The 27,512-nt window shown below is 37.1% G+C and overlaps 3 protein-coding genes across 7 annotated transcripts in view; 2 read left to right on the plus strand and 1 right to left on the minus strand.

Annotated features, from left to right (window-relative positions):
- The window catches only part of sept9b (septin 9b), a 115,741-nt gene that overhangs the window by 26,131 nt on the left and 62,098 nt on the right, over positions 1-27,512 (minus strand). The window lies entirely within an intron of this gene.
- LOC119777682 lies at positions 2,573-5,449 on the plus strand. 2 transcript variants are annotated; one of them, XM_038276671.1, is made up of 2 exons: positions 2,573-2,930; positions 3,586-5,449. In XM_038276671.1, the coding sequence occupies exon 2, from the start codon at positions 3,587-3,589 to the stop codon at positions 5,078-5,080; it is 1,494 nt and encodes a 497-aa protein (XP_038132599.1). In that variant the 5' UTR covers positions 2,573-2,930; position 3,586; the 3' UTR covers positions 5,081-5,449. The 2 variants fall into 2 exon arrangements, with proteins under 2 accessions (XP_038132599.1, XP_038132598.1); XM_038276670.1 differs by lacking the exon at positions 2,573-2,930 and adding an exon at positions 2,943-3,089.
- Positions 19,011-20,058, plus strand: LOC119777683. The gene has a single exon (XM_038276672.1). It carries the CDS (start codon positions 19,152-19,154, stop codon positions 19,971-19,973), a length of 822 nt encoding a protein of 273 aa, XP_038132600.1. The 5' UTR covers positions 19,011-19,151; the 3' UTR covers positions 19,974-20,058.

Raw genomic sequence — 27,512 nt, forward strand, 5'->3', positions numbered from 1 at the left:
TCAATTATAAGACTAGTTGCACCTTTTTTTTTGTTAATGAAATTTCTTGCTTTGTGCAATCTTTGTGTGCATGCAAACTATTATCTTAATGCCGATAGTTATCCTAGTTATCTTAATGCCGATATCTACAAAGATTATTTAGATTAATCCAACTAATCCCTCATATGTGCTGCTTTTTTTTTGCCTGATTTCTAAAGGATTTATTGTTTTCTTCTTCCACTTACTTTATTAATATCACAACAGTTTTAGTTAAACCAACAAAAACTATTGCCAAATCAAAACATTAACTATTAAAAGGAAACAGAGCGGTTAAGCATGTGCTTTTTGTGATCACAAGGCATGGCTGTTGAAAGCATGAATGAATCAAAATCAGGTTGCTTATGGTCCCGACTCTAATGTAGACTCTGTTTTAAATACTAGTCTTATATCACAGCCTCAATTTGACCCTGTTGTTAAAGTCACAACAACTCGGTCCAGTTACTTCAGGATTAAACCAAAGCCTGCAAATATTGACAGATTATTTTATTTTCCAAATATGTTCAATTAAACCGTTAAATTGCAGTCTTCTGTGTGAATCTGCATGCATGCAGAGAGAGCGATTTGTCCTTTGTCCAACCCAAAACTTGCGCACTCCTTGTTAAACACTCTTCTGGTGTGAATTTTCTGTTTAAGGACTTAAAATCCCCATTCTGAGGGCAAAAGGATACAGTAACAGAAAGTCAGTGTCATGGGTTGACGAGTTTGGACATGTCTGAGCCAAGATGTTGTCATGTGTAGGCAGGCAGAGCATAGGACTGCCTGGCAGACCCCTAACAGAGCTCATTGCAGTGTTCAAGGCCTTTCACACAAGCAGTTCTGTTTTCCTGTGCAGGAAAATCAAGGCATGTTCTGGCTCTGGCTGTTTTTGTTTATATTTTCAATCCCTAGCAACTCACTTTTCAAATTTTGTCCCTCTAAAATCATACTATATTTATTGTTCTATTTGAGGGTTTTGTTGTAGACCAACATAAATTAGTTCATAAAAGAGACATGGAAATTACATATTAACATTTTCTTCAAAGAAAAAAAAACTGCTACATGCATTTGTATTTATCCAAGGCTAGTCAATAATGTGCAGAGGGAAATTTGTTTGCAATTACATGTACTTTGGGGTAATTCACATCTATGGACTGAAAGCTTTGTTCTTTCCTCTTTGCAAGAATAGCTGATATCCAAATAAATTCAATCAAGAGCTTCTAAATGTGAATTTATTCTAGCTACAGACCATCATTAGGATTTAGCTCCAAACCTAAACTGGGAATCTGTGTTTAAATCCAATCTCATTGTGGTTCTGACTGTAGCTTTTGGGTTGTTTCCCTGCAAGAAGGTGAACCTTCACCCAAATCTATAGACTGTTGGCGCCTCTAACCTTTTTTCGCTTTCAAACCAGTCCAATATTCATCTCCATTTTTATATCAACTCTGACCAGTCGCACTGTCCTTTCAAAAGAAAAGCAATGCTGTGTTATGCTTGAGCCACCTTCATGTTTTATAATAAGATGGTGTAATCAGGATTATTGGCATCAGTTTTTCAACTTGCAACCAAATTAATCTTACCTTCTCCATGTTTGCTTTGTGTTCACAAAATGTGTAGCAGACTGTACTTCTCCCTTTAACACTGGCTCTCTGCTTTCATGAAGGAGAGATTTTTGGTTTGGATTGATCAGCTCTACATAGCATGTTGACATGTTGATTATTGCTATTTTATAGACTATATTATTACTATATTATATTATTACTATATTATATCATTACTAATTATATTATTGACATTGCATTGAGTATATGAGAGGCACATTTTCTAAACAGTTTTACTACATGACACTCATCTCATGGATGTTTTTCTGGGGCTCCCCATGTGAAACCTGTGGGTGGTGATGACAGAGAAACTAAATATTTCCTTTATGTGTGTTATTTTACACTTTTTCTGCCCTGCCCCAGGGGAATAGCTAGCCTCCATTCAGGAAATTAACTGAAATTTAACTGCGCCTGTATCTCAGTGTATTTGTGTGTCTAACCTACCTAACAGCCTAATAAGGCTGAACTTGTTTCTCCTTGAGAAAAAAAAAAGAAAAAAACAGTATCATCCCAAATTAACCAGTTAACTGTTTGGGTTTAAAATTTGGGTAAAACATTTAGAAATTAGTCAAGGTAATGCAGAAGACCAAGTTTCTGTTTGTGTTGTTCTGGAGGCGTTACATGCCTTCATTTCTTGTGAAATTCAAAAGTTCTTCTTCATTTTAGAGTATTTTAAGAGGGACCAGTCAAAAGAAAATGATTGATCAACTTCAAAACTAAAAAAAGGCTATAAACATGAACTAGGTTTCAGAAAGACGATTCCTTTGTCTGTTTTAAACTGTGCATGATTGCCATTGACAAGTTAAATACCCTAAAGGGATCAGAAAAGCGACCTGTGTGAGAGCACCCCCTGCTGACATCTAGAGGAGTTGCTGCAGGGCTGTAAACTGTAAAAGAGGCTGCAAAGAGCTTTATGAATTCCCGCCCACAACGACCTCCCCGTCCCGACTCAAAAACAAATAACACACCAGCCAAACACTACAATCAGTAAAAGTGGGGGAATCGGTAAACTTCAGCATAACGTTGATCTAATCCAATGAGAAGAATGATATTTGAATATCTGATAAAACCATGTGATACATAGTTAATCATTTCAAAGGTCTAAGAGCAAACCTTTGGAAAACACAGGGGCGTGGCTTTAAAGCAGCCCGATCTCCTATCAAAACAAGCAATATTGCCACATTTCCCATTACAGCTTTCATCTAAAACCTAAGATCTGGTTTCATTAGCCAGGAAACAGAAACTCAAGAGGAAGTCACATCAGCTGCACACAAACACAGAGCTCAGACGGAGATCGTAAACAGCCCTGTGCAGGTAAGAGCTCTTATTTTATTAAGGAAAAAAATTTGTTATTTTAGAAGAGGCAATACTCTTAAATACTGTAACTCTAAAGATATACCAAACATTTGATTCCATTGGAATAGCCCGTCCTTTATGGTGTAGATTAAGCAACATTTTGTTTATGTCTAACTGGTAAGTGCAATTTTATGATTTATAAATTGATCTATAGTTGATTGAACTTATTGATCCTTTTGTTAAAAACGAGAATTTTATCTTCTAACAAGAGGCTCTTTCTTTGACAGGGCAAAATTTTTTAAACAAAATGCTGAATTGAAAGAGGAATATTATTGGATTGCATCACTATTTCTGCAAGACACAAAAAAAAAATCCTGTTTTTTTTTCTTCAAATCATCAAGTTTAGAAATTTTTATTTTCAAATACCTATACAATTAACATCTTTTTCTATGCAATTAATGCAAAGAAAAACACATTGAAACTTTGAAAACAGTATTTCTTTTGTCCGAGAAATTTCTTATCTTGTAAGATTACTGTTTACTGTAAGATTACTGTATTTTTTAGATTATATAAATAAAGTAACAGAATAGATACCACTGCTACAGCAAGATCATTTGATTATTTAAATTTGGTTACTTAATCCAGATTCTTAAAAATCTAAATGTTTTCACAGGATGAAGTTCACAGGAGGATTTCAGAGTTCATGTTTGGCTCTACTACTGATCTTGAGCTCGGCATCAGCGGTGCAAGTGCTTCAGAACATCAATGATCTTAAAAAACTCAACTTTGGTTCAACTGTGCCCAAACACAGTCTTTTGCTCCTGCACTGGTTTGCCAATGAAGTCAACATTGACAATAACAACATCATAAGCCTAACCTTCAACCCAGATCAAGGCGATTATGGATCACATCACTATGGAAACTACGAGAGGATGTTGGATCAATTACCTCTTGGAAACATCAGATATCGATATTTCACTGTGGGTAATCTCAATCAAGAGGCGTCGTCTGATCTCCCACCTTATGTGGTTCATCCACGAATTGAATATGAAGGCAGAAACAGGGATCGGATCATATTTAGAGTCAGGGAGCAGAATGTGGGTCGGCAAGTTAGGAACGTAATAGATAGAGTTTACATCACCCAGCATTTTGAGACATCTGATAATCAGGGGACAAGGTATGATCCAGTTAATACATATCAGGTTGCTTCTAGGCTTCTGAGACAGATCCGGCAATTTTCTGTGAATGAAAATGACTTGAACACCCTGACAAACCTCAGAGATCAGTTCAGAAGCAATGCTGATTATTCCCAACTTAGGATGATTAGAAACTCATGGGGTGACCTTGCTTGTCTAGGCTTATTCTTGTTCATTGTAATCCAGGAGAAGTACTCCTCTAACCAGCAACCTGACAACAGACGTCAGCCTTCTACGAAAAGAAACACACAACCTGATTATGTTGTCAATATCCCAGAGGTTAGACCTAACCGACACTCTGAGGTGTCCATTAGAATCCCCCAGATTCAATGTGATGATATAACACTTAAGGTGGTGACAGGTTCAGGAGGAAAAGCCAGAATCATTTGGAAAAAAGCTCCAGTAGATGATTATAGAGGAGGCATGATGATTGCACTTTATAGCAATAATGTAGGGGAGAAACCACTGACTTATAAGTCTACTGGAAATGCAAGATCAGGCTTTTACGATACATCAGTACCGCTGAATGAGGGCCTGCAGGTCCGGCTTCATGAAAGGACAAAACTATGTTGTTTCTGGTCCCGACTTGGTGAGGAGATAAACAGAGGTCCAGAGTTTAAGAACTCCACAGCAGCAGTCAGCATAACAGGCTACAAAGCAAGCCTGCAACTGTTTGTAAAGGACGGCAAGGCTTGTGCTCGCTTATATGTGAAAACCTCTTTCATTGATTGGATGTTGAAATTCAAAGACTCCTGGGTTGGCTTCTACAGCTCTGAAGATAAAGGTACAAGAAACTATGAATGGTGGCAGTGGCAATGGGCACAGAAATTTGAACGAGCAGATTCGCGTGACTGTCCAGATAGTTTTGTTTTTGAGTATCACTCAAGTATGAAGATTGCTCCAGGAGTCCAAGCAAGATTCATATTGAATGGTGATGTAGAGAAAGCACGCACACCATGCTGGAAAGAATAAGACTGCAACAAAAGAGCAAAAGACAATCATATTGCACTGAATTTTTTTTTATACAAAGCTGTTATTTGTGCTGTATTCTGAATCATTTTGTACAGGATAATCATTTACAAGAAGCAGAAATAAAATTTTCTGTAAAGATAATCTCATGCTGTAAAAACATTCACTCACTGATTGCAAAATACTAGTTTAAGTTCTGCATATGCATGTGTGCACAGAAGTGCTGAAGCGCAGTGTGTGGAAGATCCAGCCACAAGATAAGTTACATTTTGTGCAAATATGTGCACATGAACTGGGTTTCATGATTGTCCTTTTTTGTGTGAAGTGCTTTTGTCAACACAGAAATAAAGTCAGAATCTGGTTGAAAAATATATCTTTTGTAACACAAACAAATACCTTCTCTACTATAATACAGAGTTAATTGCTTAATGCATTTGCCCAATTTGAACATAAAAGTAACAAAACATTTCTGAATGTTTTAGGATTTTAACAGAACTCATGATCATACATTAAGAAATGCATGGGCTATGAAACGCTTTGCGTATGGCTGGTATTAAAACATTTTTAATAATTTTAGCAAAGAGCCCACACAAAGAAACAAAGCCACTTTCAAACACCTGATTTTCTGACAAAATTTAAATGAAGCCAAACACCAACACACACATTTTAACAAGGAAAAAAGGCCTAATTCCTGGTTACCACTCCTTTAACTCCAACTCAAACACAACTGTGATGGAAACTCTTTACGTTGTATAAGCAGAAACCTATTATAAAATAGTTTAAACTGCAGAATACTTGTTTGTTGTAGCATAATGGGCAAGTCTAGCAATAAAAATTAAGTAGTATTCATCAAGGTAAAGTATGTTTTGTTACTTTACAGAAAGTCTAAATACCTGGACTCGCATCAACAGATATTTTTTTCATCCACACTTTATTCTATAAAAAAATAAAATCTAAAATTCACATCCTTTTTTGTAAAGCATAGGGTTCAGGTTGTTTTATCAGGGCAGTTTGAGCCTCCTTAGGTTGACCAACCCATTTGCAGGACTGGCTATGCTAATGTTAGCTTCTTTTTTAATATTTGAAAAGATAATACTCCCCAGCATTAATTTACAGAACCTTGCTGCCAGTTTTATGGCCATTAAGTTAGCTATAATTACATTTACTGGAGACAACACCTACAATTCCAGTTTCTTACTCAACCACTTAGAAAAACATGCCAACTATTCATACATACATGTACAGTCAAGTAATCAGATCTCTGAGGAGTCTTATCATAAAATGATAATTTGCAAAAAATCTCTAAGCAGGTATAAGACATACTTTTCAATGAGCCCACATTTTTTCAGTTATTAATTTAAATAATATGCTTAGAGATGCATTACTGAAACAAACTAATGTAATGAAACGTTCTAATTTATCTAATAGGACCTAAAGAACAGAGCAACATTCCTTTCCTGGATGTTGTTTTCCTCTTTAGGTGTTGCGCTGTCCAACCAACCACATTGGCATCTTTAGTTTTCTTTTCTAAGAATGACGTCAAAAATAATGAGACAAACTGCTACAACAAGTATAACAGATACTAACACAGACACATCAGTGATCAGAAAGGAGCTGACTATACAGGTAAACTCCTTTAGTTATTGACTCATTAAGATTTAACACTTTTTCTGATAAATATTATAGTAGATAAACATTTCTTTTATCCTCTCTGTATTGGTTTTAAACAAGCACACGTGTTTATCTGTCAATTAAATTAAGCAGAATTAAGATTTGTACCCAGTCCAGGCAAGGCTATCACCTGGTATTCTAAGGGTTAATAATTTTTCATTGTTGTTTTGCAACATTAAACTTTTTTACATTAATGTTGTTTGCGACATTATTAATAAAAATACATTGGTGTGACACCATATCTGCAATATATTGAACAGCCACAAATTCAAGGGACTATGCATGTAAAGTACAGACACAGACAAACTGAATCTAAACATAAAATGCATGGTGGATGGAAACTAATGTTTTGAATTGTTTTTTTAAAGGCATGAAGATGCTGAAAAAAATCTCAAGCCTTTGTGTAGCCTTGTTGCTCACTCTGAGCTCAGTGTACGCCGTACAAAGAGATTTGAACTCCAGAAGAGAGCTGGAAGAATGTCCCCTCTATGAACAGACAAACATTTTAGCACTGCTTGAATGGTTTGCCAATGCAGGTAACATTCAGAACAACAACATCATAGAGCTGACTTTTGATCCAGAGTCAGACTATGGATCACATCATTATGGAAACTTTGAAAGACTGTTGAAGCCACTGCCTGAAGGATACCAGTACTACACAGTCGGTAACATTAATAAGGAAACTTCAACACCTCTACCATCTTGTGTAGCTGATGACCAGGGATGGAGTCCTCAATGGAATAAAGCTCGGATAATATTTAGAGTCAGAGAAGGCTACAGACAGATTGACCAAGTCTACATCACTCGGCATAATGATAGTAAGGGATCAGCTTATGATCCAGATCATACATATCAAGTGACTGTCAACCTTTTAAGAGATTTAAGGAGGCATTCAACTAATGACATGGACTCTTCTGATGAGAGCACTGGAACAGGACCTTTGGGAAATGCATCGACTCCTTTGCAGATATTTTCTAACAGACAAGGATACAGGCCTCTTAATACTACACATTATTCAAATCAAGATGAATGCAACTGGTGTTTATGTGGTACAGTATGTTGTATTGTTATGTTCTTCCTCATCATCATCATCGCATTAGGAATTTACTTTGGTCATGGTGGAAAATAACCAATGGAGTGAAACACCTGACAACTAATGCAAATTGTAGATATGGGGCTTTACAATGAGGAAAACAAATCCAGCAGGATGATAATTAAAAAATCTTAAAATTATTGATCATAATCTGTCTACTCCTAATCCATCACCCAATAACTTTTCCGCGTTCATAAAATATTTTCAGAACTTTAGAGATTTTGCGTCGACTTACAAATGTCGTGCCTGAAGTGGTCAGATTTACAAATGCAAAAATAAACTAGATGGGTGATGGACCAAAACTATAGACAAGACAGTGATTTGACCTAAAAACTGTAGTAATGCTCATATATAATCTAGAATGCTATGTTTTACTGTATTAAGATTTGTTGTGTGGAAGATGAATAGCTGATATGGTGTTAATTTAAACATTAAAAAGGAAGAAAGTGTGTGCACAGTACTGTTAAGGTAATAGTTAAGTCTCTATGGTTTTATTATTCTTCTTGGGGTGAATGAGGTCTTTATTGATCCATTCTGGATCATTTAAGTTACTGTCTATTGAAATAAACTGATATAAAGAAATAAAAACATTGATTAAATCTTCTAGTTTTTTCCTTTAGCACAATAATGCCGAGAATTGTTACTCATCACATGCAGAAAAAAAAAACTGTCATGATGTTGTTTTATTGTTTGTAGCTATAAAAGCCTGAACTCTAGCTAAAAAAAACCCTTCTAAAAGGTTTATGAGTGTTTTTTGGGGATTTTATAAACCAGTGTGTGCAAATATTCAATCTTCTAGGACATGGCAACCACAAAATAGGTCAATTCTGTTGGCTCTAAGTAAAGCAATCTGTAGTTGAGTGCTGATGTTTTTGAGCCCCTGAAGGTCGATCCTTTTGCATAAAGTCCATTGAGTACTATTGTGTCAGTCTCCAATTGCTTATCTTCTATATATTACCACTTAACGACAAAATTTGCTCTAGAGGTTTCATCCAATCAGTGAATACACTAAGCTCCTAAGCATTACCCAATAATCACACATTTGTAGAGGCAGTCTGCTCCCTGTTTGGTTGATTTTATACAACTGTAGCCATAAAAATGATAGGAATAACTGACATCCTTTCGCAATATATCGTGAAATGATTCATACAAAAAGAGTTAGGTGAACAGTGTGCAAATTTTTACAGATATATGTTTTTTTTTTTTTTTTTTAATTCAAGGTTTTCACACCTTGCAAAAAAAAAAAAATCCTTACTTGGAAAGACAATTACTGAATGGTAAAAAGGAAAACAAAATGGGATAACATTTTGAAAAGAAAATATTAAATTCATTGTTCTTCAAGTCGTTTTGCCTGGTTGACCAAGAGTTACAGGAAATAAGGACAGGCAGAGAGAAGTCCACTGTAAATGAGTTTTATTGCATTTTTATCCTGAACTTTACTCTAAGATTATTTTTTTACAACCGTTATAAGAGGTCAACAGGCTTAGTGGCACTTATGTAGACCAAGTCTAACGTTTTTGCTCTTTAAAATTCTCATTAAAACAGCAGATTAATAAGTTTATCCAGTTTCTCTGACTAAAGGAAGTATTTTTTTTGCAAAGCTATTACCCCACTGGCTGCACGTCACTATAGCTCACTAGGTTTCATTTTGTATGAAACGGAAAGAAGGAAAAAATAGAGAAACTATCACTCTCAGACACCAACTACAGACCTTACGAAAGTTGACTTCGAAGGTAAGCTCTACTGATTTCTGATAAGAAAAGTTTCTTAATACTTCTTCTAGAAGTACAAGTAATCTAGAAATGAAAATCTTTTTTTTTACTATACGTAGTGAAGTTTTAGACCAGCAGTGTTATAAATCAGCATGTTTTCCTTTCTGAAAGTTCCTCTTCCATTATAGATACACTTCTTTGTACTGTAGTCACTTGGTTTAAACAAAGATTAAAATTTCACTTCTGTTTAAGAGCTTTATAACAAATTGCTTTATTCACATATTTATTAAATTAAGGTATTTTGAAATATCTTTTAGTGCACACCATGCAGCAGGTCTTAATCTAAATAAAGAAAATAGTTAACTAAACTAACTGAATACAGCATGGATAAATAATGAGAAATATTTCTCCACAGGAGTAAGGATGTCAAGAATAAACACTTTCTGTGTTGCTGTGTCCTTCATTCTGACCTCGGTGTTTGCTGCACAGAGAAGTCTGAACTCCATCACAGATCTGATTGGCTGCCCCCTCTCTGAGGACACAAATGTTCTGGAGCTGCTATACTGGTTTGCCAATCAAGTTCACATTGATAATCGCATCCTGCTTACCTTCGACCCCAACTCTGATTATGGCTCACATTACTTTGGAAATGGTGAGAATCTGCTGGATTCAGCACCCCAGGGCTACGAGTACTTCACAGTGGGTAATCTTTATAAAGATGGTTCACAATCACTTCCAAACTACGTGAGAAATCCTCGGAGGAGAAATGTAAACCATACCAGAGCTCGGGTCATATTTAGAGTGCATGTGGGCAGCAATAGGCCTCGACATGGACAGACAATAGACCAAGTTTACATCACTCAGCACCCTGTAGAGGGAGGAAAACATTATGATGAAGGCAATACCTACAGAATCACAACAGACCTTCTATTGGAAATCAGGCAGACAAACATGAACGATATCCAATATGTCTTTAGGATCCACCGAGAAAATGAATCTGCTCGTCGACATGGATCCTCCCATCATTTCATCGAACAGTCTCTAAAAAGGCCAAGTACAAACCACAATGGCGACAGTTTTCTGTGGATGATCTGCAAGGCAATTTTTTTTATCATTATTTTTTTTGTTTTGTCTTTTTTAGGTATAATGATAAATATGAAATAAGAACATAAACATGAAAATAACCCCTGTGTTCTAAAATGTGCACACACATTTTACTTTACAATTTTGTTTTAAACTTTCCTTTTTGATACAAGAATCAACACAATCTATGTAAATGAGTTGCAGATGTAATTATGAGCCCTTTATGTTGTAATATCTTTTCAAAATGTGTGATGTTCTCAAAATGTCCACCCTTTCCTTATTTGTACTATATCGAATGAATTCACTGAACCACTAATAAAGGATTAGTGACATTTATAAGAAGTACTGGAGTTGTATGAAGCAAGGTACGTAGAGGCTGCAGACACTGCTCTATTACAGTCAGACGAAAATATTTAAAAGATTAATTGTACTTCACAAAACGAATAATTTCCTTGTGTAAATTATAATGATTTTTCCAAATATTACAATGAACCACATTAAGCAATATCCAGTTAAATCCAGCAGCTAGACAGCTGTGTTTGAACCCTATAAAAACATTGCAGAACAAAACACATAACAGCTAACAGACCAGTGGCGGCCGGCCCATAGGGGGCGCTGGGGCACCGCCCTCCCTGATAAGAAGAGAGAAACGTAAAATATATTTTTAGAAATTAACTCATAAATGTCAGTTTTACTCTCTAGACTGTGTACCTATAAGCAAAACAAATTATATAAACTACATTTCCCTATCTACTGTCATTAATTTGTGGATTTCCACAGACAGACTCCTACCGTCTCTGTTCTGGGGGCTGTGATCAGACTGACCCACATTTGCAGAGAATCTGTAAATCATGTACTATTGCTAGGTGAATTTAATGGCCAATCAGCGTCTCGGAACTTTATGGTCTTGGGGCGCTGAAAATACTGCGCTCTAACAGGCTTGTGAACCCAAGCGCAGGTGCAGACAATTAGAGGGAAGATGGCGAATGTAACGACCGAGATGCAGCTTCCACTAAATTCGGTGAGATCCTTATTTATCTACCCGTTTGCCAGAAGAACATCCCTGTTGTAGGATATGAACATTTCATGTCATGGTTATTGTGACTGTGATGAATCCACCTCGTCGCTTAAAACAACCTCTCTAACTTTGCGCGCCACACACACATTCCTGTTATACTGTGTTTGTGAGGACCAATACACTCGCGCTGAGACCAGTAGCTCCATGAACTTAAAACACACAAGCTGTTCCTGGTTACCTGCTGGCATATTGAGGGTGCACACTTAATATTTCAGTGGGGTTAGCCGTGTGTGTGTGTGTGTGTGTGGGTGTGTGTGTGTGTGGGTGTGTGGGGGGTGTGGGTGTGTACATGTTTATGCTATGGGGACTTGTCATCTTCAGTCTGGCTGCGTCTTTGCTGGGTTCAAACCCAGTTTGGTGTAATTGAATAAGTCAATGAATCTGTGTAAAAGAATTAAGTTGTAAAAATTATTTGTTTTTGTACATCAATTGTTTGTGGAGGTAATATATGGACAAAACTGATTTATGAGAAGAAATCAGAAATAAGAGAGCCTGATGTGAGGGGCTTAAACTATTTAATGAGGGCTGTGGGAAGAAAAGCGGCAATTTTTTTTTTCTGTTTCTTTGTTCCATTGCTGGTAACTGGAGGGAGGCTGAGGCCCAGAGTATCTTGTATATGTTTAGTTTCTTTTGCACCCTGTTTTGAGTTTTTGAGCACAATAAATCACCAACACCGGTAACCCGACTGAGACTGGATTCTTGGAGGCCAAAGAACCCCGTCACAGTGACCCAAATCATCACTGTTACTGTTATTATATAGTAAATTAAATCATTACTGTTAAATTGTATGTATTGTCCAATTGTTTAGTTGAATTCTTATTCCGGATTAGTTGGAGACATACACTAGGCTATATCAGCCCCACCAAAAATATTTTTCACCAGCCGCCACTGTAACAGACGTTTTTGTTTTCTGACCATTTGTTTAACTGTAGTGAAAGTGAACAAAAATAAGAAGGAAGACTACAGACTAAGAAATCACAATTGGCCGACCAAGCTCATATTACATTACATTGTTCATACACCTGTTGCAAAAAGCTATCCCATGTTATGGATCACATTTCCACTTCAATCAACTGAAATCCAGCATCACCTGAAGGACTACTGGAAACGCCCGTTTGTTAGAATGGACGAGTAGACCACATTTGTTACGTTAAAAAATCCTATAATCCTATAATGACTTTTAGATTCCCCATTTAGACTGTAAAATAACAAGTTAAACCAGTTATTGTTCTTGAGTATGACTGATGCCTGTAGTATAGAATAAAGGGTGTGTTTATGAAAACTGATTAAGCAAAGTTACGAGCCATGAATTCATTTAATCTAGTAGGGTTTCAACGGATGACATTTTGCCTAGCTTTAAAGGTACTTAAATATACATTTTGCTGTAATCTATTTACAAAATGGACCTTAAGCATGGTAGCTGTGATATAGTTCATGCACCTCAAACCTCAAAAAGATCAATTGCTCAATCCAGTGGTGTTCAATTACAGAAAGTTATTAACCAGCATTCAGAGTTGTTTTCGTCAACAATGACGATGATGAAATGATTTCCTCAATGTTATTTTTTTTCAAGTCGTCAGAAACCTGATGAGCTAAAGATGAATCTTTGATGACTGAAATATGACTAGTCATGGGTTTAAGTTTTAGTCAAGTTTTTAGTTTAAGACGAGACTGGACAAAAAAAAAGTAGCAGATCGTCGGTCAGACTTTTAAGCTGAATCATTGTGCAGTAATCAGTTAATAAACTTTGTGTGGCTGATAATCCTCTTCCAAGAGTAAATAATCCCTTTAATATCATTGTTTTTTTATTTCAGTCCAGCTCACAAGGGGTGATACTGAACCTTCTTTAATTTCTACCAAAAAGAATCCCTACATTATATTCAAAGCAAATATTTCATTGGATTCTGTTTATTTTTGGATAAAGAGCCAGATGAAAAGGTACATAGACATTTGAATATTTCTCTCCGATTGTTCTCATATCTATTTGAATATGATGTAAAGGTTTCCTTGTATTGCCATTAAAATCTTTTCTCCGTTTCCTTTAAATATGTCAGCATTCTAGTTAGCATATTGATTCAATTTAGGTCTGGATTGCCATGGCATTACAAGGTAATTACGCAGGTTCTCTCTGTATTTTTATATCAAAACCCTGTAAATTCAAATATACTTTGACCCCTGAGCAGCGGTAACAAAGGTGGAATTTCTTTGAAATAAAGCCAAAATGGTCAAAGCAAACAAAATGTTTTTGTTCTTTGCTTCTTCTTTTTTTTTGGAGCAAGGAAGTTTTTATTGATCTGTGTCTAATGCATAATTCATAGTAGATCAAGAAGTATTTGCTTTGGGATGGAAACCTTATATGTCTAAAACATTCCTTAATAGTACATTTTGTTAGCTTGTTTGTTGCTATATTAACCAATATGATGTTTTGAACTACATCTGCTATTTTCACAAGTTTTGTGAGTCACTTTTGTATAAAGTAGGGCATTAATTCTTAAGAAAGTTTATTTGAATTCTATAAATCAGTTTTCTGCCCAACAGCAATGATGAACTGCATGGCAACATTCTATACCCAGCAATTGCAGTATCTAGGCAAGAGCTGTCAGTCTGGTAAAGAATCTGGTTGTTATTCGAAAGTGTAAAGGTTAACTTTTTTTGCAACATAAAACTGACTAAAACCTTTTAAATTTAATTTAAATTTTAACTTTAAACAGATTTGTTTGCTGTCAGATAAAGAATTTAACTATTCCGATCAATCATTAATAGGAACTTATGAGCCTTCCCTTAAAAATATTACAATATGACCAGTGCAAAAAGCAAAGTCCATAAAGATATGGATGGCAGAGTCTGATATGGATGAACTTGACTGGGCCTTCATCACCTTTGGGATGAACTAAAGTGGAGACTGAGAACCAGACCTTCTTGTCCAAAATCTCTGTGTGGCCTCATTTCTCATCAGGAAGCGAGAGTTTCAGAAAGCATACTGTGAGATAACTAAAAGTAGTTGTAAAAATGCCTACAAGCAGGATCTATTCCTCAGCTCAGCTAAATTAAAAGAATAGCCATCTATAAATATCTTCACATTTTGATTTAGTTAATTGACATTACCTAAGTCGATCATCAGATATAATTCTATAGGTACAGTTTTATAAATGCATCATATGATAAACTCTTAGGTCAGATAATTTACCAAGTAAACAAGCTAAACAACTAAAAACAAATAAATGAGTAATAGGTAACAGCCTTGTTATGGTACTTGAATAAGTCTTTGGTTTGTTGATTATTTTCCACAATTTCTTACTTTTCTCAACATCTGCTATGCAGCAGTCAATGGTCAGTGTGCTTGTGAGACATTTACTTGAACAAACGATGCAAAACTGAGACTTAATATAAGTGAGCAAAGATAAACTGTCAACATAAAATAATACATAAAAAATAACATGCTACATGATAACTCAAAGTATATAAAACTTTCGATGATATATGGGACAGGCCATATAATCTCTCCACCAGCTCTTGTAAAAGAGGAACTTAATTTTACACTACCTGTACAAAGCCTTCACACCTTTTACTGAAAATGGATGTTTAAAATTCTTTAAGACAGTTTAGGCACAAACTGAACTCACAACATTCCAGAAAACAAAGACAAAAACATATTCATGCTCCCAAAGTGTACATTTTAGAATTACTACATTTATCTGAAGTCTGACACACTAACTAAATGTAAATGTATCAAGCTTGCAAATGTCAGCAGCCTTGACCAATGGTGTAGCAACTTCCTTCAAACAGATGAGGAAGATTTTTTTTTTTTCTTACGAGTCGGTCCAACCCACCATCACCAAATATGTTTTGTTGCTTTACAAGTTTTCCAGGAAACAAAGCTCTTTTCAGACCATAGCTTAGTCTCACGTACACAGACTGACACAGATCAGCCACCTGGCAGCATCTGACTAATAAGCAGGTAAGCTATTTTAACACCTAACTTAAAGAGGCAGATTTAGTTTCTACTTATACATACAAATGTTTGGAACATGGATATTTGTATTTACGGTATTAACTGCTACTATACATTTCTTCTTTGAAAAGTTCATAATCAATTTCACAAATTACACTTCATCCCATTGAAATTCGTACAGGGAAATATTTAGGATTTACTTTACAGGTGTCATTCATTAGTTGTGTTAGACTTGGAGAACAAGTTTGAATATTAATCTTATCAGGGCCTAACTTGTAGATGCAGGAAAGAAAACATGTTGAAAGTATTGAGCCTAAATGACATCAAACATATTTTCTTTTTTACAGTCATTTTTTTTCTGATCTAAATAGTTTTTCTTTCTCTTTGAAGCATATCTACATAAATCCAAATATTAAGATATAAAAAAAAAAATGATGAAAAAAGGAATTCCACAAGTTCAAAGCCGTCTATTTTAGACTATATCAGTCATACAGAACTACAAGCTAAACCAGTTTGTTGTTTTTAAGTCTTGTGCCTACGGTATAGCTTAAAAAGGTGTGGTATTTCACGATGAAACCAATTAACTGACATGTAACTGCTCTAGGTCATTTACTGGAAGATGCATAGGAAGCACAAATGGAGAAATAACACGCAGCAAGAAATACCAATAACACATCTGAATTGTCTTGACAGGAACCGAAGATGCCAAGAAAAATGCCCGGTTTCTGTGCAGCTCTGCTCTTAACTCTCCTAACCTCAGCGTACGCAGTACGAGAAACTCTCAATTCCATCAACGATGTTAAAAAATCTGTTCCTCAGCCCACCAACATCTTAGAGCTACTACACTGGTTTGCCAATACAGTTAACATCGACAATCATGGTACCATCCAGGTCACCTTTGACCCAGATTCCGATTTTGGTTCTCATCATTACGGCAATTTCGATAACATGTTGGAGCGACCTTCTTGGGGGTACAAATACTACACATTTGGCAACGTTGAAAAAGACTCATTCAGAAGGCTCCCCTCTTATGTAACTAATGCCAGAAGAGGAACCATTGGATGGAACAGAGGTCGGATCATTTTTAGTGCCACTGGAGGGAACGGGGTATGGAATATAGATCAAGTCTACATCACACAGCCTTATAACCAAGCCTACACATTTGAGGTCACCACCAACCTTTTACGACAATTCATAGGACGGCCAATTTCGGAAATCCAACAAAGCATCACATTATCCCCGAGAAACAACTTTAGGAATGCATCTACTATTCAACAAGATAAATTCTTCACAAATTCACTTCAGTCAAGAACAACTGATCGAGCGTTCTACTACAGTAAGGAGAACAACTACATACCTCAACCTCATTTAAGAACAACCAATGAAGATAATTTCTTGGGAAAAGTTTGTATCGTCTTTGCAATACTTGTTATTCTAGCCATGTTTTTTCTCGTTATTGCAGTTAAAAAATAAAATGTGCTGTCATGTTCCCACTAGTGTTGCACTGATACCAGTATCGGCCTGGCCCCGATACTGCACTAAAATAGTGGTATCGGTTTTGGCAAGTACCAAAAAATTGGGCACTGATACCATTTTGAGAACCAAAAGTTTATCCAATATTGTCACCCATTCCAGGTAGGCAATAAAATGTTCTACTGGATTCACTTTTTATTAGTCTTTTTCCTGCTTCACAAAGGCAGGCAGCAGCTTGACGAAGCCTTTATTTACAATTATTTTACATTGAAGTAGTATGCACTTCTTTATATATACACATACACATACATTTTAAACAGATGGTATCGGCCAATACTGCACAGACAGGTATCGGTATTGGGGCCACAAAATGGCATCGGCGCAACATTAGTTCCCAGACACTGTTCAAGGGAAACATAAAAATGGTGCTTTTAAATAGTCGGGGTAAAAACAGTTGAAGGGTGAACAAAATATGGGAAGCATGTATGTATGCTTATGAGTAAATATATTTTCCATTTTAAAAAATGTTATTTGACTCTTTGATGTATTCCTCTGCCTCATAATGGAGCAATACATGTCTGACATTTGATGCAGACTTGAGTCATTTTGGGTGGGATAAACATTACAAGTATTAAGATTGAAATGGTGAATGTTGAAAGTTTGCATTTATTTGTTTTTACTGTGTTGTAATATTCAACACCGTTTTGTTAGTGACTTAGGTGCCCCCCCTCAAATGTAAACTGGATGAAGCTGGATACAATAAATAAAATCAATGTGTCATATGAGCTTTTGCTTGGTGTGTATGCTTTGAGCAATATTCAAACAATCTGTACAAAACACATATTTGACCAACAGCAGACTAGTATTTGCTATGATTTGCTTGACAAACAGTGTCTTGCAAAAGTATTCCTTCGAGCTGATCATTCACACTTTGTCACAATTCAAACATATTCATTAGGGATTGAATTTGACAAATCAAAAGGTAGAAGATAACTGTGTTGAAAGAAGCAAATAGAAAAGGTTAAACAGCATTGTATGCTTTAAAAATTACTGGGATTTTTTAATCCGTCATCTGATAAAATAAACCCATACAAAGACACATTTTAAGTTTCCAAAAAGCTTTGCAAGACATCCAGACTTGAAGTTTTGGTGGGGAGGCAGGTATAAAATATAATGATTCAGAGAAAATGAATAGAAGTTTTTAGATTATCATTTCTGAAAAAAAAAAAAAAAGATTTCAAAAAGTTTTATTTTCCTTCTGCTTCACAATTATGGACTATTTTATGTCCCACTTTCAATTCGATAGAAAATGAAACCAAGTCATGACTAACTCCCTCCCTCCCTCCCTCATGCCGTTCTCCCACACAAACGCAGCGTACAGACCAGGAAGCAGCTAGCCAACTCTTCTATATCGCCTTGTTTATATCTGTTCTAAATAGTTATTAAAAAGGGCAAGATAGCATTTCTGGTTACAGTTCGGTTTTACTTCTTTTTACATAATACACAGATAAAGTTGCTTTTCTATTTAAACATTGCCTCAAATTGTGAATAACATAAGTGAAAGAAATAAGATTGACTTCAAAACTTAAAAGGTTCCCAGTTTAAGGTCAATATCCATAATATCAAAGAATTTGAGATGTTATGAAAATAGTTTAACCTCCCAGGTTTTCATAGATTTTCATGTTTGCTAAGAAAATACGTTTTTAATTGTTCTTTTGTATACCCTAAAACAGGCAATGCCCAAAGTCGCTGCTTGAGGGCCGCTGTCCTGCATGTTTTAGAGGTTTCTCCCCTCCAGCACAGCTGATTTCCATTGATAGCTGATTACCAGGATTTTGCTGAACTGCAATTATCAGAATCAGCTGTGCTAAAGCAGGGAACCCTGTAAAACCTGTAGGACAGCAGCCCTTGAGGACCGACTTTAGGCATGCCTGCCCTAAAACTTGACAACAATAAAAAAAAAAGAAGAAAAAAAACACTTCTTTTTTGTACAAAAAAATCTTTAAACAGCAATGTATAGTAAGAAGGAGCTGAAACTTTTTAAATATCTCTTACAGAGATTAAAGATGTCAACAAACATCAGAGGAGTCTGTGTCGCTCTGCTGCTAACTCTGACCTCAGTGTACGCTGCACGGAGAAGTCTGAACTGCATCAATGACCTGATCAACTGCCACCAGTCTGAGCGCACAAACGTTTTAGAGCTCCTTCACTGGTTTGCTTGTGAAATTGGCATTGATCAGTACAACAACATCCGCCTGACTTTTGATCCAAATTCTGGTGCTTACGGCTCCCATCGATACATAAACCAGGAGGGAGTGCTGGATCAACTGCCTCCGGGGTACCAATACTACACTATTGGTAATATTCATCGAGATAGATCAGGAACACTACCATCCTATGTGGTAAATTCCCAGAGGGAGAACATTGCCTGGAACAGCCCCCGAATCCTAGTTAGAGTGAACGAATACAGTCAGACCACAGACCAAGTCTACATCACTCAGCATTATGACCCATCTGATAACCAGGGCTCTGTCTATGATTCAGACCATACATACAGGATCACTACAAGCTTTTTGAGGCAACTTAAGAAGTATTCGATTAATAAAATCCAACAACTAGCTATTCCCCAACCTGGTCCCTTTAGAAACTCCTCAAGTGATAATTGCCAGGAAGATCACAACCCTGAAGAAAACATCCACATAGAAATGCATTATACCCCAACTACCCAAGGTGACTGTCCAGACTGTCAATCCATTTGTATATGTTTTGTTATTGTCATCATCATCATCATCTTTTTGATCATTTTAGGCTCTTACTTTTATTCAAGGAAATAGCATAATATCGAATAAGTGGAAGGGAAACTTCTCAGATTAACCTAAAAAAATACAGCTAACTATTACTCCATTTACACTAGCCTTTTGAAACGATCCAAACACGGTAACAGAGGTAACTGTAGAGTTTTAATGAACTGGACTGTGCCAGACACAACCGCATCATGCTAAATCTAGTACCAATTCAGCAGTAGGGCTCGGCGCAGTTCAGTTGTGGCTCGATTCACTGGTAACAAAGAGTGTATGAGCAGACATCTCCTATATATATATATATATATATATATATATATATATATATATATATATATATATATATATATATATATATAGATTAAGGGACATGTTTGATAAGAAAATGTTTTTTTTATGTTATAAAAAAATGGAATTAGAAAATGTATTTAAAAAAATGGATAAAGGCTTTTCTTGTGCAATGTCTGTTGGGTCAGTACAGTCAGTGGTGTGTCATTTTTGGTTAAATAAAGGAATTCATTTTCAGATTTGCTGTCTACAAATAAGCCGTCTACTCTATGACAGCTTAGACATTTGACATTCAGGATGATTAACATCATCAATCCTTTTGTAGTGCTTGAATTAAAATAGTTAAGCAAACATTTTTTAACCGAGTATTAAGCTTAATGACACCAGGTACATTTAATAGTGGGGTGTTATTGTGAGAAACTTAGGGTTTATCCAGATGAAGATGAGATCAAGTGTAATTGAAAAGATTTTGTCATTCAAGTTGTGTATCCAAATTTTTTTTTTTGTAGAGTATAAATTATCCTTTTTTTAAAACTGGGTCCCCAAGTAGAAGGCTTAGTGTTTACAAAGGGCCCGGCATTGGAACAGCAGCGTCATCATTGGTGCAGTGAACACTTGTGTCGATGCAACTTTTTTAAGCCGTTTATGAAAATATACTTAGTTCCACTTAACTGTCCAAGCTAAGGTTATTTCCTTTACATAAGAAAAACAAAACAAAAATATCCTACATAGAGCATACAAGGACCAACCCAATCATTGTCTCCTATTCTTATTTATTTTCTGGTTCCTCATCTAACTTCCTCCAATGCCGTCTCATTGTGTCTTCCTTGTCGTGATTGTTTTCCCCTGATGTCTCCATGGTTTCTGGTACCAGTGTGAATTTCATTGGCTTCCTGCTTCCTGTTTGGACCTGTTCACTTCCTGTTTGGATTAACTGAGTGTGCAGCTGTTCAGAGGATCTCCATCTGAAGTTAAGTTATTTTCTCTGTGATATCTCTGTATCTAAGTAACTCTAACTGACTACTTTAAAACATAGCACCTTCTGCTGCACTTTTCTACTGAGCACTTGTCAGTTTCACACGGTTTTATTTCTGATAGCAAGGAGTAGCTAGCCTAGGCTAGCGCTAGCTTAGCATTGCTATGGCTTCTCTCTCTCCCTCCCTTGACTCTTTTCCAACTCTTCCTTCTTCCTCTCCTCTCTCCTGCTCTCTGTGTCAGATGTTCAGTTATTCCTCTGCCTCCTTTAGTGATAATGGGATGTGTAATAAGTGTAGTATTTTTGTAGCTTTGGAGGCGAGGGTGTCAGAGTTAGAATCCAGGCTTCAGGCTGTTGAACATCCAGGAGTTAAAGTAGGCCCCCCACGTAGCTGTCCTCCAAATGTGCCTGAGCAGCCAGGCGATTGGGTAACTGTACGCAGAAAGCGTAGTCGTGGATCTCTGCCCACTGGTCACCACCAACCCGTTCACGTTTCTAACCGGTTTTCCCCACTCAGTGACACACCCACTGAGAAGCCCACTCTGGTGATTGGCAGCTCCATAGTCAGAAACGTGGCATTAGAGACACCAGGGACCATAGTCAAATGTTTGCCGGGGGCCAGAACGGGCGACATCAAATCCTACCTGAAACTACTGGCTAAGGATAAGGTTAAATACAGTAAGATTGTTATTCACGCTGGTGGTAATGACACCCGGTTACGCCGATCGGAGGTCACTAAAATTAGTGTTGCTTCGGTGTGTAAGTTTGCCAAAAAAATGTCGGACTCCGTAATTTTCTCTGGTCCCCTCCCTGATCTGACCAGTGATGACATGTTTAGCCGCATGTCGTCATTCAACCGCTGGTTGTCTAGGTGGTGCCCTGAAAACAACGTGGGCTACATTAATAATTGGCAATCCTTTTGGGGAAAGCCTGGTCTGATTCGGAGAGACGGCATCCATCCCACTTTGGATGGTGCAGCTCTTCTTTCTAGGAATCTGGCCACATTTATTAGTCCTCCAAAACCCTGACCACCCAGGGTGCAGACCAGGAAGCAGAGTTGTAGTTTAACACACATCTCTGCAGCTTCTCTACTGTTACCCACTCTTTACTCCATCCAGACAGTGTCTTGCCCACGACCAAAATCTAATAAATTAGCAAAGATTCCCAAAGGAGTAAATCATGATAATCTAATTAAAATCAAAATAACTCCAATTGGGGAAAAAGTTAAAACAATTAAATGCGGTCTGTTTAACATAAGATCGCTTTCCTCTAAAAGTCTACTAGTTAATGACTTGATTTGTGATAATCACATTGACTTGTTTTGCCTTACAGAAACCTGGCTGCAGCAAGAGGATTATGTGAGCATAAATGAGGCAACTCCTTCAAGCTATTTAGATTTTCACATCCCCAGAAGTTCTGGGCGAGGAGGAGGAGTAGCAACAATCTTCCAGTCTGACTTACTGATTACTCCCAAAACAATTACTACCTACAACTCTTTTGAACATTTAACCCTTAATTTCCCTAATCCAAATTTCAAGGCAAGAAAACCTCTTCTTTTTGTAACTTTGTATCGTCCACCAGGTCCTTACTCTGAATTTTTAGATGAGTTTTCACAGTTCCTTTCTGATTTGGTATTAAATACTGACAGGGTCATCATAGTGGGAGATTTTAACATCCATGCTGACATTGAAGGCGATAGCTTAAGAGCAGCCTTTAATGCTATCTTAGACACTATTGGCTTTGTTCAAAATGTGAATAGTCCCACGCATTCTCATCTTCATACTTTGGATCTTGTGCTGACATACGGCATAGAATGTGAAGAAATAACAGTATTTCCTCACAACCCTGTCCTCTCTGACCACTTTCTAATAACCTTCAGGATTACTTTAACAGAGTTCTCCTCCCCCAAAAGAAGGTTCAATTTTAGTAGATCTTTATCAGATAGTGCAGTTATACATTTTAAAGAATCTGCTTCACTTTCTCTCTCCTCTATGTCACTGAGCAGTGCTGCAGAGTGCAAAAGCTTAGCTTATTCCCCTTCACAGGTTGATGATTTTGTTGATGGGGTTGCTAGTTCTCTGCGTATTGCCTTAGACAACGCAGCTCCTTTGAAAATGAAAACCGTTAAAAATAGAAAGCTTGCTCCTTGGTTTAATGCAGAGCTGCGTACTTTGAAGCAAAATGCTAGGAAACTGGAGAGAAAATATCGCTCCACAGGCCTGCGAGAGTCCTTCCTAGTCTGGAAAAATGGTTTACTGCTGTATAAGAGGACCCTTTGTAAAGCAAGAGCAGCGTACTTCTCCTCATTAATAGAGGAGAATAAGAATAATCCTAGATTTCTTTTTAATACAGTTGCCAAACTCACCCAGAGCCATAGCTCTGTTGAACCGTCCATTCCACCTGCTCTTAGCAGCAATGATTTTATGGGATTCTTTATAAATAAGATTGATCTTATTAAAAATAAGATCATAAGCACTCCTCTATCCGCGATTGTACCTGAGGTAGTCATGGAATCTGAACCGGGTTTAGACTACTTTGATCCAGTTGAACTCTCTGAATTAGCAAAATTATTGTCTTCATCTAAGCCTTCAACTTGTATGTTAGATCCAGTTCCAACCAGGTTATTTAAGGAGGTATTCCCTTTGATCTCCTCCTCCATTTTAGATGTGATTAATCTATCTCTGTTACAGGGATATGTACCTAAAGCTTTTAAGGTTGCTGTAATTAAACCTCTGCTTAAGAAACCGTCTCTTGACCCAGATGACTTGGTCAATTATAGACCTATATCCAATCTTCCTTTCTTATCCAAAATTCTTGAGAAAGTAGTTGCCAAACAAGTTTGTGATCACTTCCACCATAATGAACTTTTTGAAGAGTTTCAGTCTGGCTTTAGAGCTCATCATAGCACTGAAACAGCTCTGGTGAAAGTCACTAATGATATTCTCATGGCCTCAGATAATGGACTTGTATCTGTGCTCGTCCTGTTGGATCTTAGTGCTGCATTTGATACAGTTGACCATAATATTCTTTTAGAAAGACTTGAATATTTTGTTGGAATTAAAGGAACAGCACTAGACTGGTTTAAATCTTATCTATCTGATCGAATTCAGTTTGTTCACGTTAATGATAGATCTTCAACACGCTCAAAGGTTACCTGTGGAGTACCACAGGGATCAGTGCTAGGACCAATTCTCTTTACTTTATACATGCTCCCAATTGGTAGAATTATTAGACAGCATGGGATTAATTTCCAATGTTATGCTGATGATACCCAGCTATATCTGTCTATAAATCCAAATGAAGCTAACCCATTACATGGATTACAGGCATGTCTTGAAGACATAAAAACCTGGATGACTCTTAACTTTCTGCTTCTTAATGCAGACAAAACAGAAGTTATAGTCTTTGGACCAGAGTCTCTGAAAAAGAAACTGATTAGCCAGTCACTTCATTTGGATGGGATTAAACTGATTTCAGATAATAAAGTAAAAAATCTTGGTGTTATTTTTGATCAGGATCTGTCATTTAAATCCCATATCAAAGAGGTTTCTAGAATTTCCTTCTTTCATCTGAGGAACATTGCAAAAATTAGAAATATCCTGTCCAGGGGTGATGCTGAGAAACTAGTCCATGCATTTGTTACTTCAAGGCTGGACTATTGTAATTCTTTACTATCAGGAAGTCCACAAACTGTAGTTAAAAGCCTTCAGCTGATCCAAAATGCTGCAGCCAGAGTTCTAATGAAAATTAAAAAGAGAGATCATATCTCGCCTATCCTGGCTTCTCTTCATTGGCTTCCTGTTAAATCAAGAATAGAATTTAAAATCCTCCTTCTCACATATAAAGCCTTAAATGGCCAAGCTCCATCTTATATCAGAGATCTGATTGTTCCTTATGTTCCTAACAGAGCACTTCGCTCTCAATCTGCAGGTTTACTAGTGGTTCCTAGAATTTCTAAAAGTAGAATGGGAGGCAGATCTTTTAGTTATCAGGCTTCTCTCCTGTGGAACCAACTACCAGTTTTAGTCCGTGAGGCAGACACCCTGTCTACTTTTAAGGCTAGGCTTAAAACTTTCCTTTTTGATAAAGCTTATAGTTAGGGTGGCTCAGGTTATCCTGAGCTATCTCTATAGTTATGCTGCTATAGGCTTAGACTTTTGGAGGACATAGGGACCCCCATTTCATCATTCTGCTTCATTCTCTCTCTGTTCTCCTATTCTGCAGAATCTGTTAGTTCAATCTCTAACCTTCTGCTCTCTCTGCTTTTCCTCAGAGTAGCTTTGCCTCGTCTGTTCCTGTTTGGCTGTGACGTCATCCTGGAAAGAAACATCAGCTGTGCTGCTTCTATCAACACCCTTGTTTATAGATGTTGGAGATCAGCCTGTTTTCCAGTGTGGTCCTGTTTCTCTGACCGTGACTGAGTGGATGTGCTCTCTTCGTCCTCTGGCATGGGAGCTGCCTTGGAGCTCGTCTGCCTGGCTGTGTGTTTCCTGGACGGGGCCGCCTTTTACAGCTGCTTTTTGTATGTCTGCTTCTGTCTCCTTGAACCCCAGTCGGCCTCGGCAGATGGCCGCTCACACTGAGCCTGGTTCTGCTGGAGGTTTCTTCCTGTTAAAAGGGAGTTTTTCCTCTCCACTGTCGCTACAAGCATGCTTAGTGTGGGGGATTGTATTTGAGTCAATGAGTCAATGCAATCAACTGGTTTTCCTTAGATAGAAAACTTTGTATCAATTTGACTGTATGATCTGGTTGAACTGTAAAGTGCCTTGAGATGACATGTGTTGTGAATTTGGCGCTATATAAATAAACTGAATTGAATTTAATTTAATTTAATTAATTAATTATTAATCTATAAGCTGTAACTATTTACCAAAACAAAGTGTACTAGGGTGCTACAAAAAATCTTAATGCTAATATTAAGTAGATTTTCTGTTTTCACGTGGCCGAAGGGAGGAGAGTAGTGATGTCTGAAAAGGTTTTAAAAGCCATTTGCTTTAAAAAACACGAAAATTCTTTGCCATAACCTTAGAGTAATTTTAAATGGTTTCTAAACAACTTACTGCAGGGAGCATAGTTTTCTAAACCTGTATAGAGACAAGAATACAAAAGCTCAGTGTTGATACTAGGCTTCTCCCTTCCTTACCGGTATGATATAGCTAGGAATATTTCCAGTTACAAAAAGCCCAAATAAATGTTACTGATAACACTATTGTACCAATAATAATTAACATGATTCATTTGAATATAGGCTGTAAGGTTGTGTTCTACATTTTGTCATAAATCTGTGGAATAATTACTATGATATGATGCCACTGTAGAGCATCATCTGACCATGACAATACAGGTGCTGGTCATAAAATTAGAATATCATGAAAAAGTAGATTGATTTCAGTAATTCCATTTAAAAAGTGAAACTTGTATATTATATTCATACATTACATACAAACTCATATATTTCAGATGTTTATTTTGTTTAATTTTGATGATTACAAATGACAACAAATGAAAATCTCAAATTCATCATATCAGAAAATTAGAATATTGTGAAAAGGTTCAAAATTGATGGCCCCTGGTGCCACACTCTAATCAGCTAATTAACTCAAACCACCTGCAAAAGCCTTTAAATGGTCTTTCAGTCTAGTTCTATAGGCTACACAATCATGGGGAAGACTGCTGACTTGACAGATTTCCAAAAGACGACCATCGACACCTTGCACAAGGAGGGCAAGACACAAAAGGTCATCGCTAAAGAGGCTGGCTGTTCACAGAGCTCAGTGTCCAAGCACATTAATAGAGAGGCGAAGGGAAGGAAAAGATGTGGTCGAAAAAAGTGTACAAGCAAGAGAGATAACCGCACCCTGGAGAGGATTGTGAAACAAAACCCATTCAAAAATGTGGGGGAGATTCACAAAGAGTGGACTGCAGCTGGAGTGAGTGCTTCAAGAACCACCACACACAGACGTATGAAAGACATGGGTTTCTGCTGTCGCATTCCTTGTGTCAAGCCACTCTTGAACCACAGACAGCGTCAGAAGCGTCTTGCCTGGGCTAAAGAGAAACAGGACTGGACTGCTGGTGAGTGGTCCAAAGTCATGTTCTCTGATGAAAGTAAATTTTGCATTTCCTTTGGAAATCAAGGTCCCAGAGTCTGGAGGAAAAGAAGAGAGGCACTTCATCCACGTTGCTTGAAGTCCAGTGTAAAGTTTCCACAGTCAGTGATGGTTTGGGGTGCCATGTCATCTGCTGGTGTTGGTCCATTGTGTTTTCTGAGGTCCAGGGTCAACGCAGCCACATACCAGGAAGTTTTA

Source organism: Cyprinodon tularosa, unplaced genomic scaffold (genome assembly GCF_016077235.1).
Source record: "Cyprinodon tularosa strain WSP-4 unplaced genomic scaffold, ASM1607723v1 ctg126, whole genome shotgun sequence".
Classification (NCBI taxonomy): domain Eukaryota; kingdom Metazoa; phylum Chordata; class Actinopteri; order Cyprinodontiformes; family Cyprinodontidae; genus Cyprinodon; species Cyprinodon tularosa.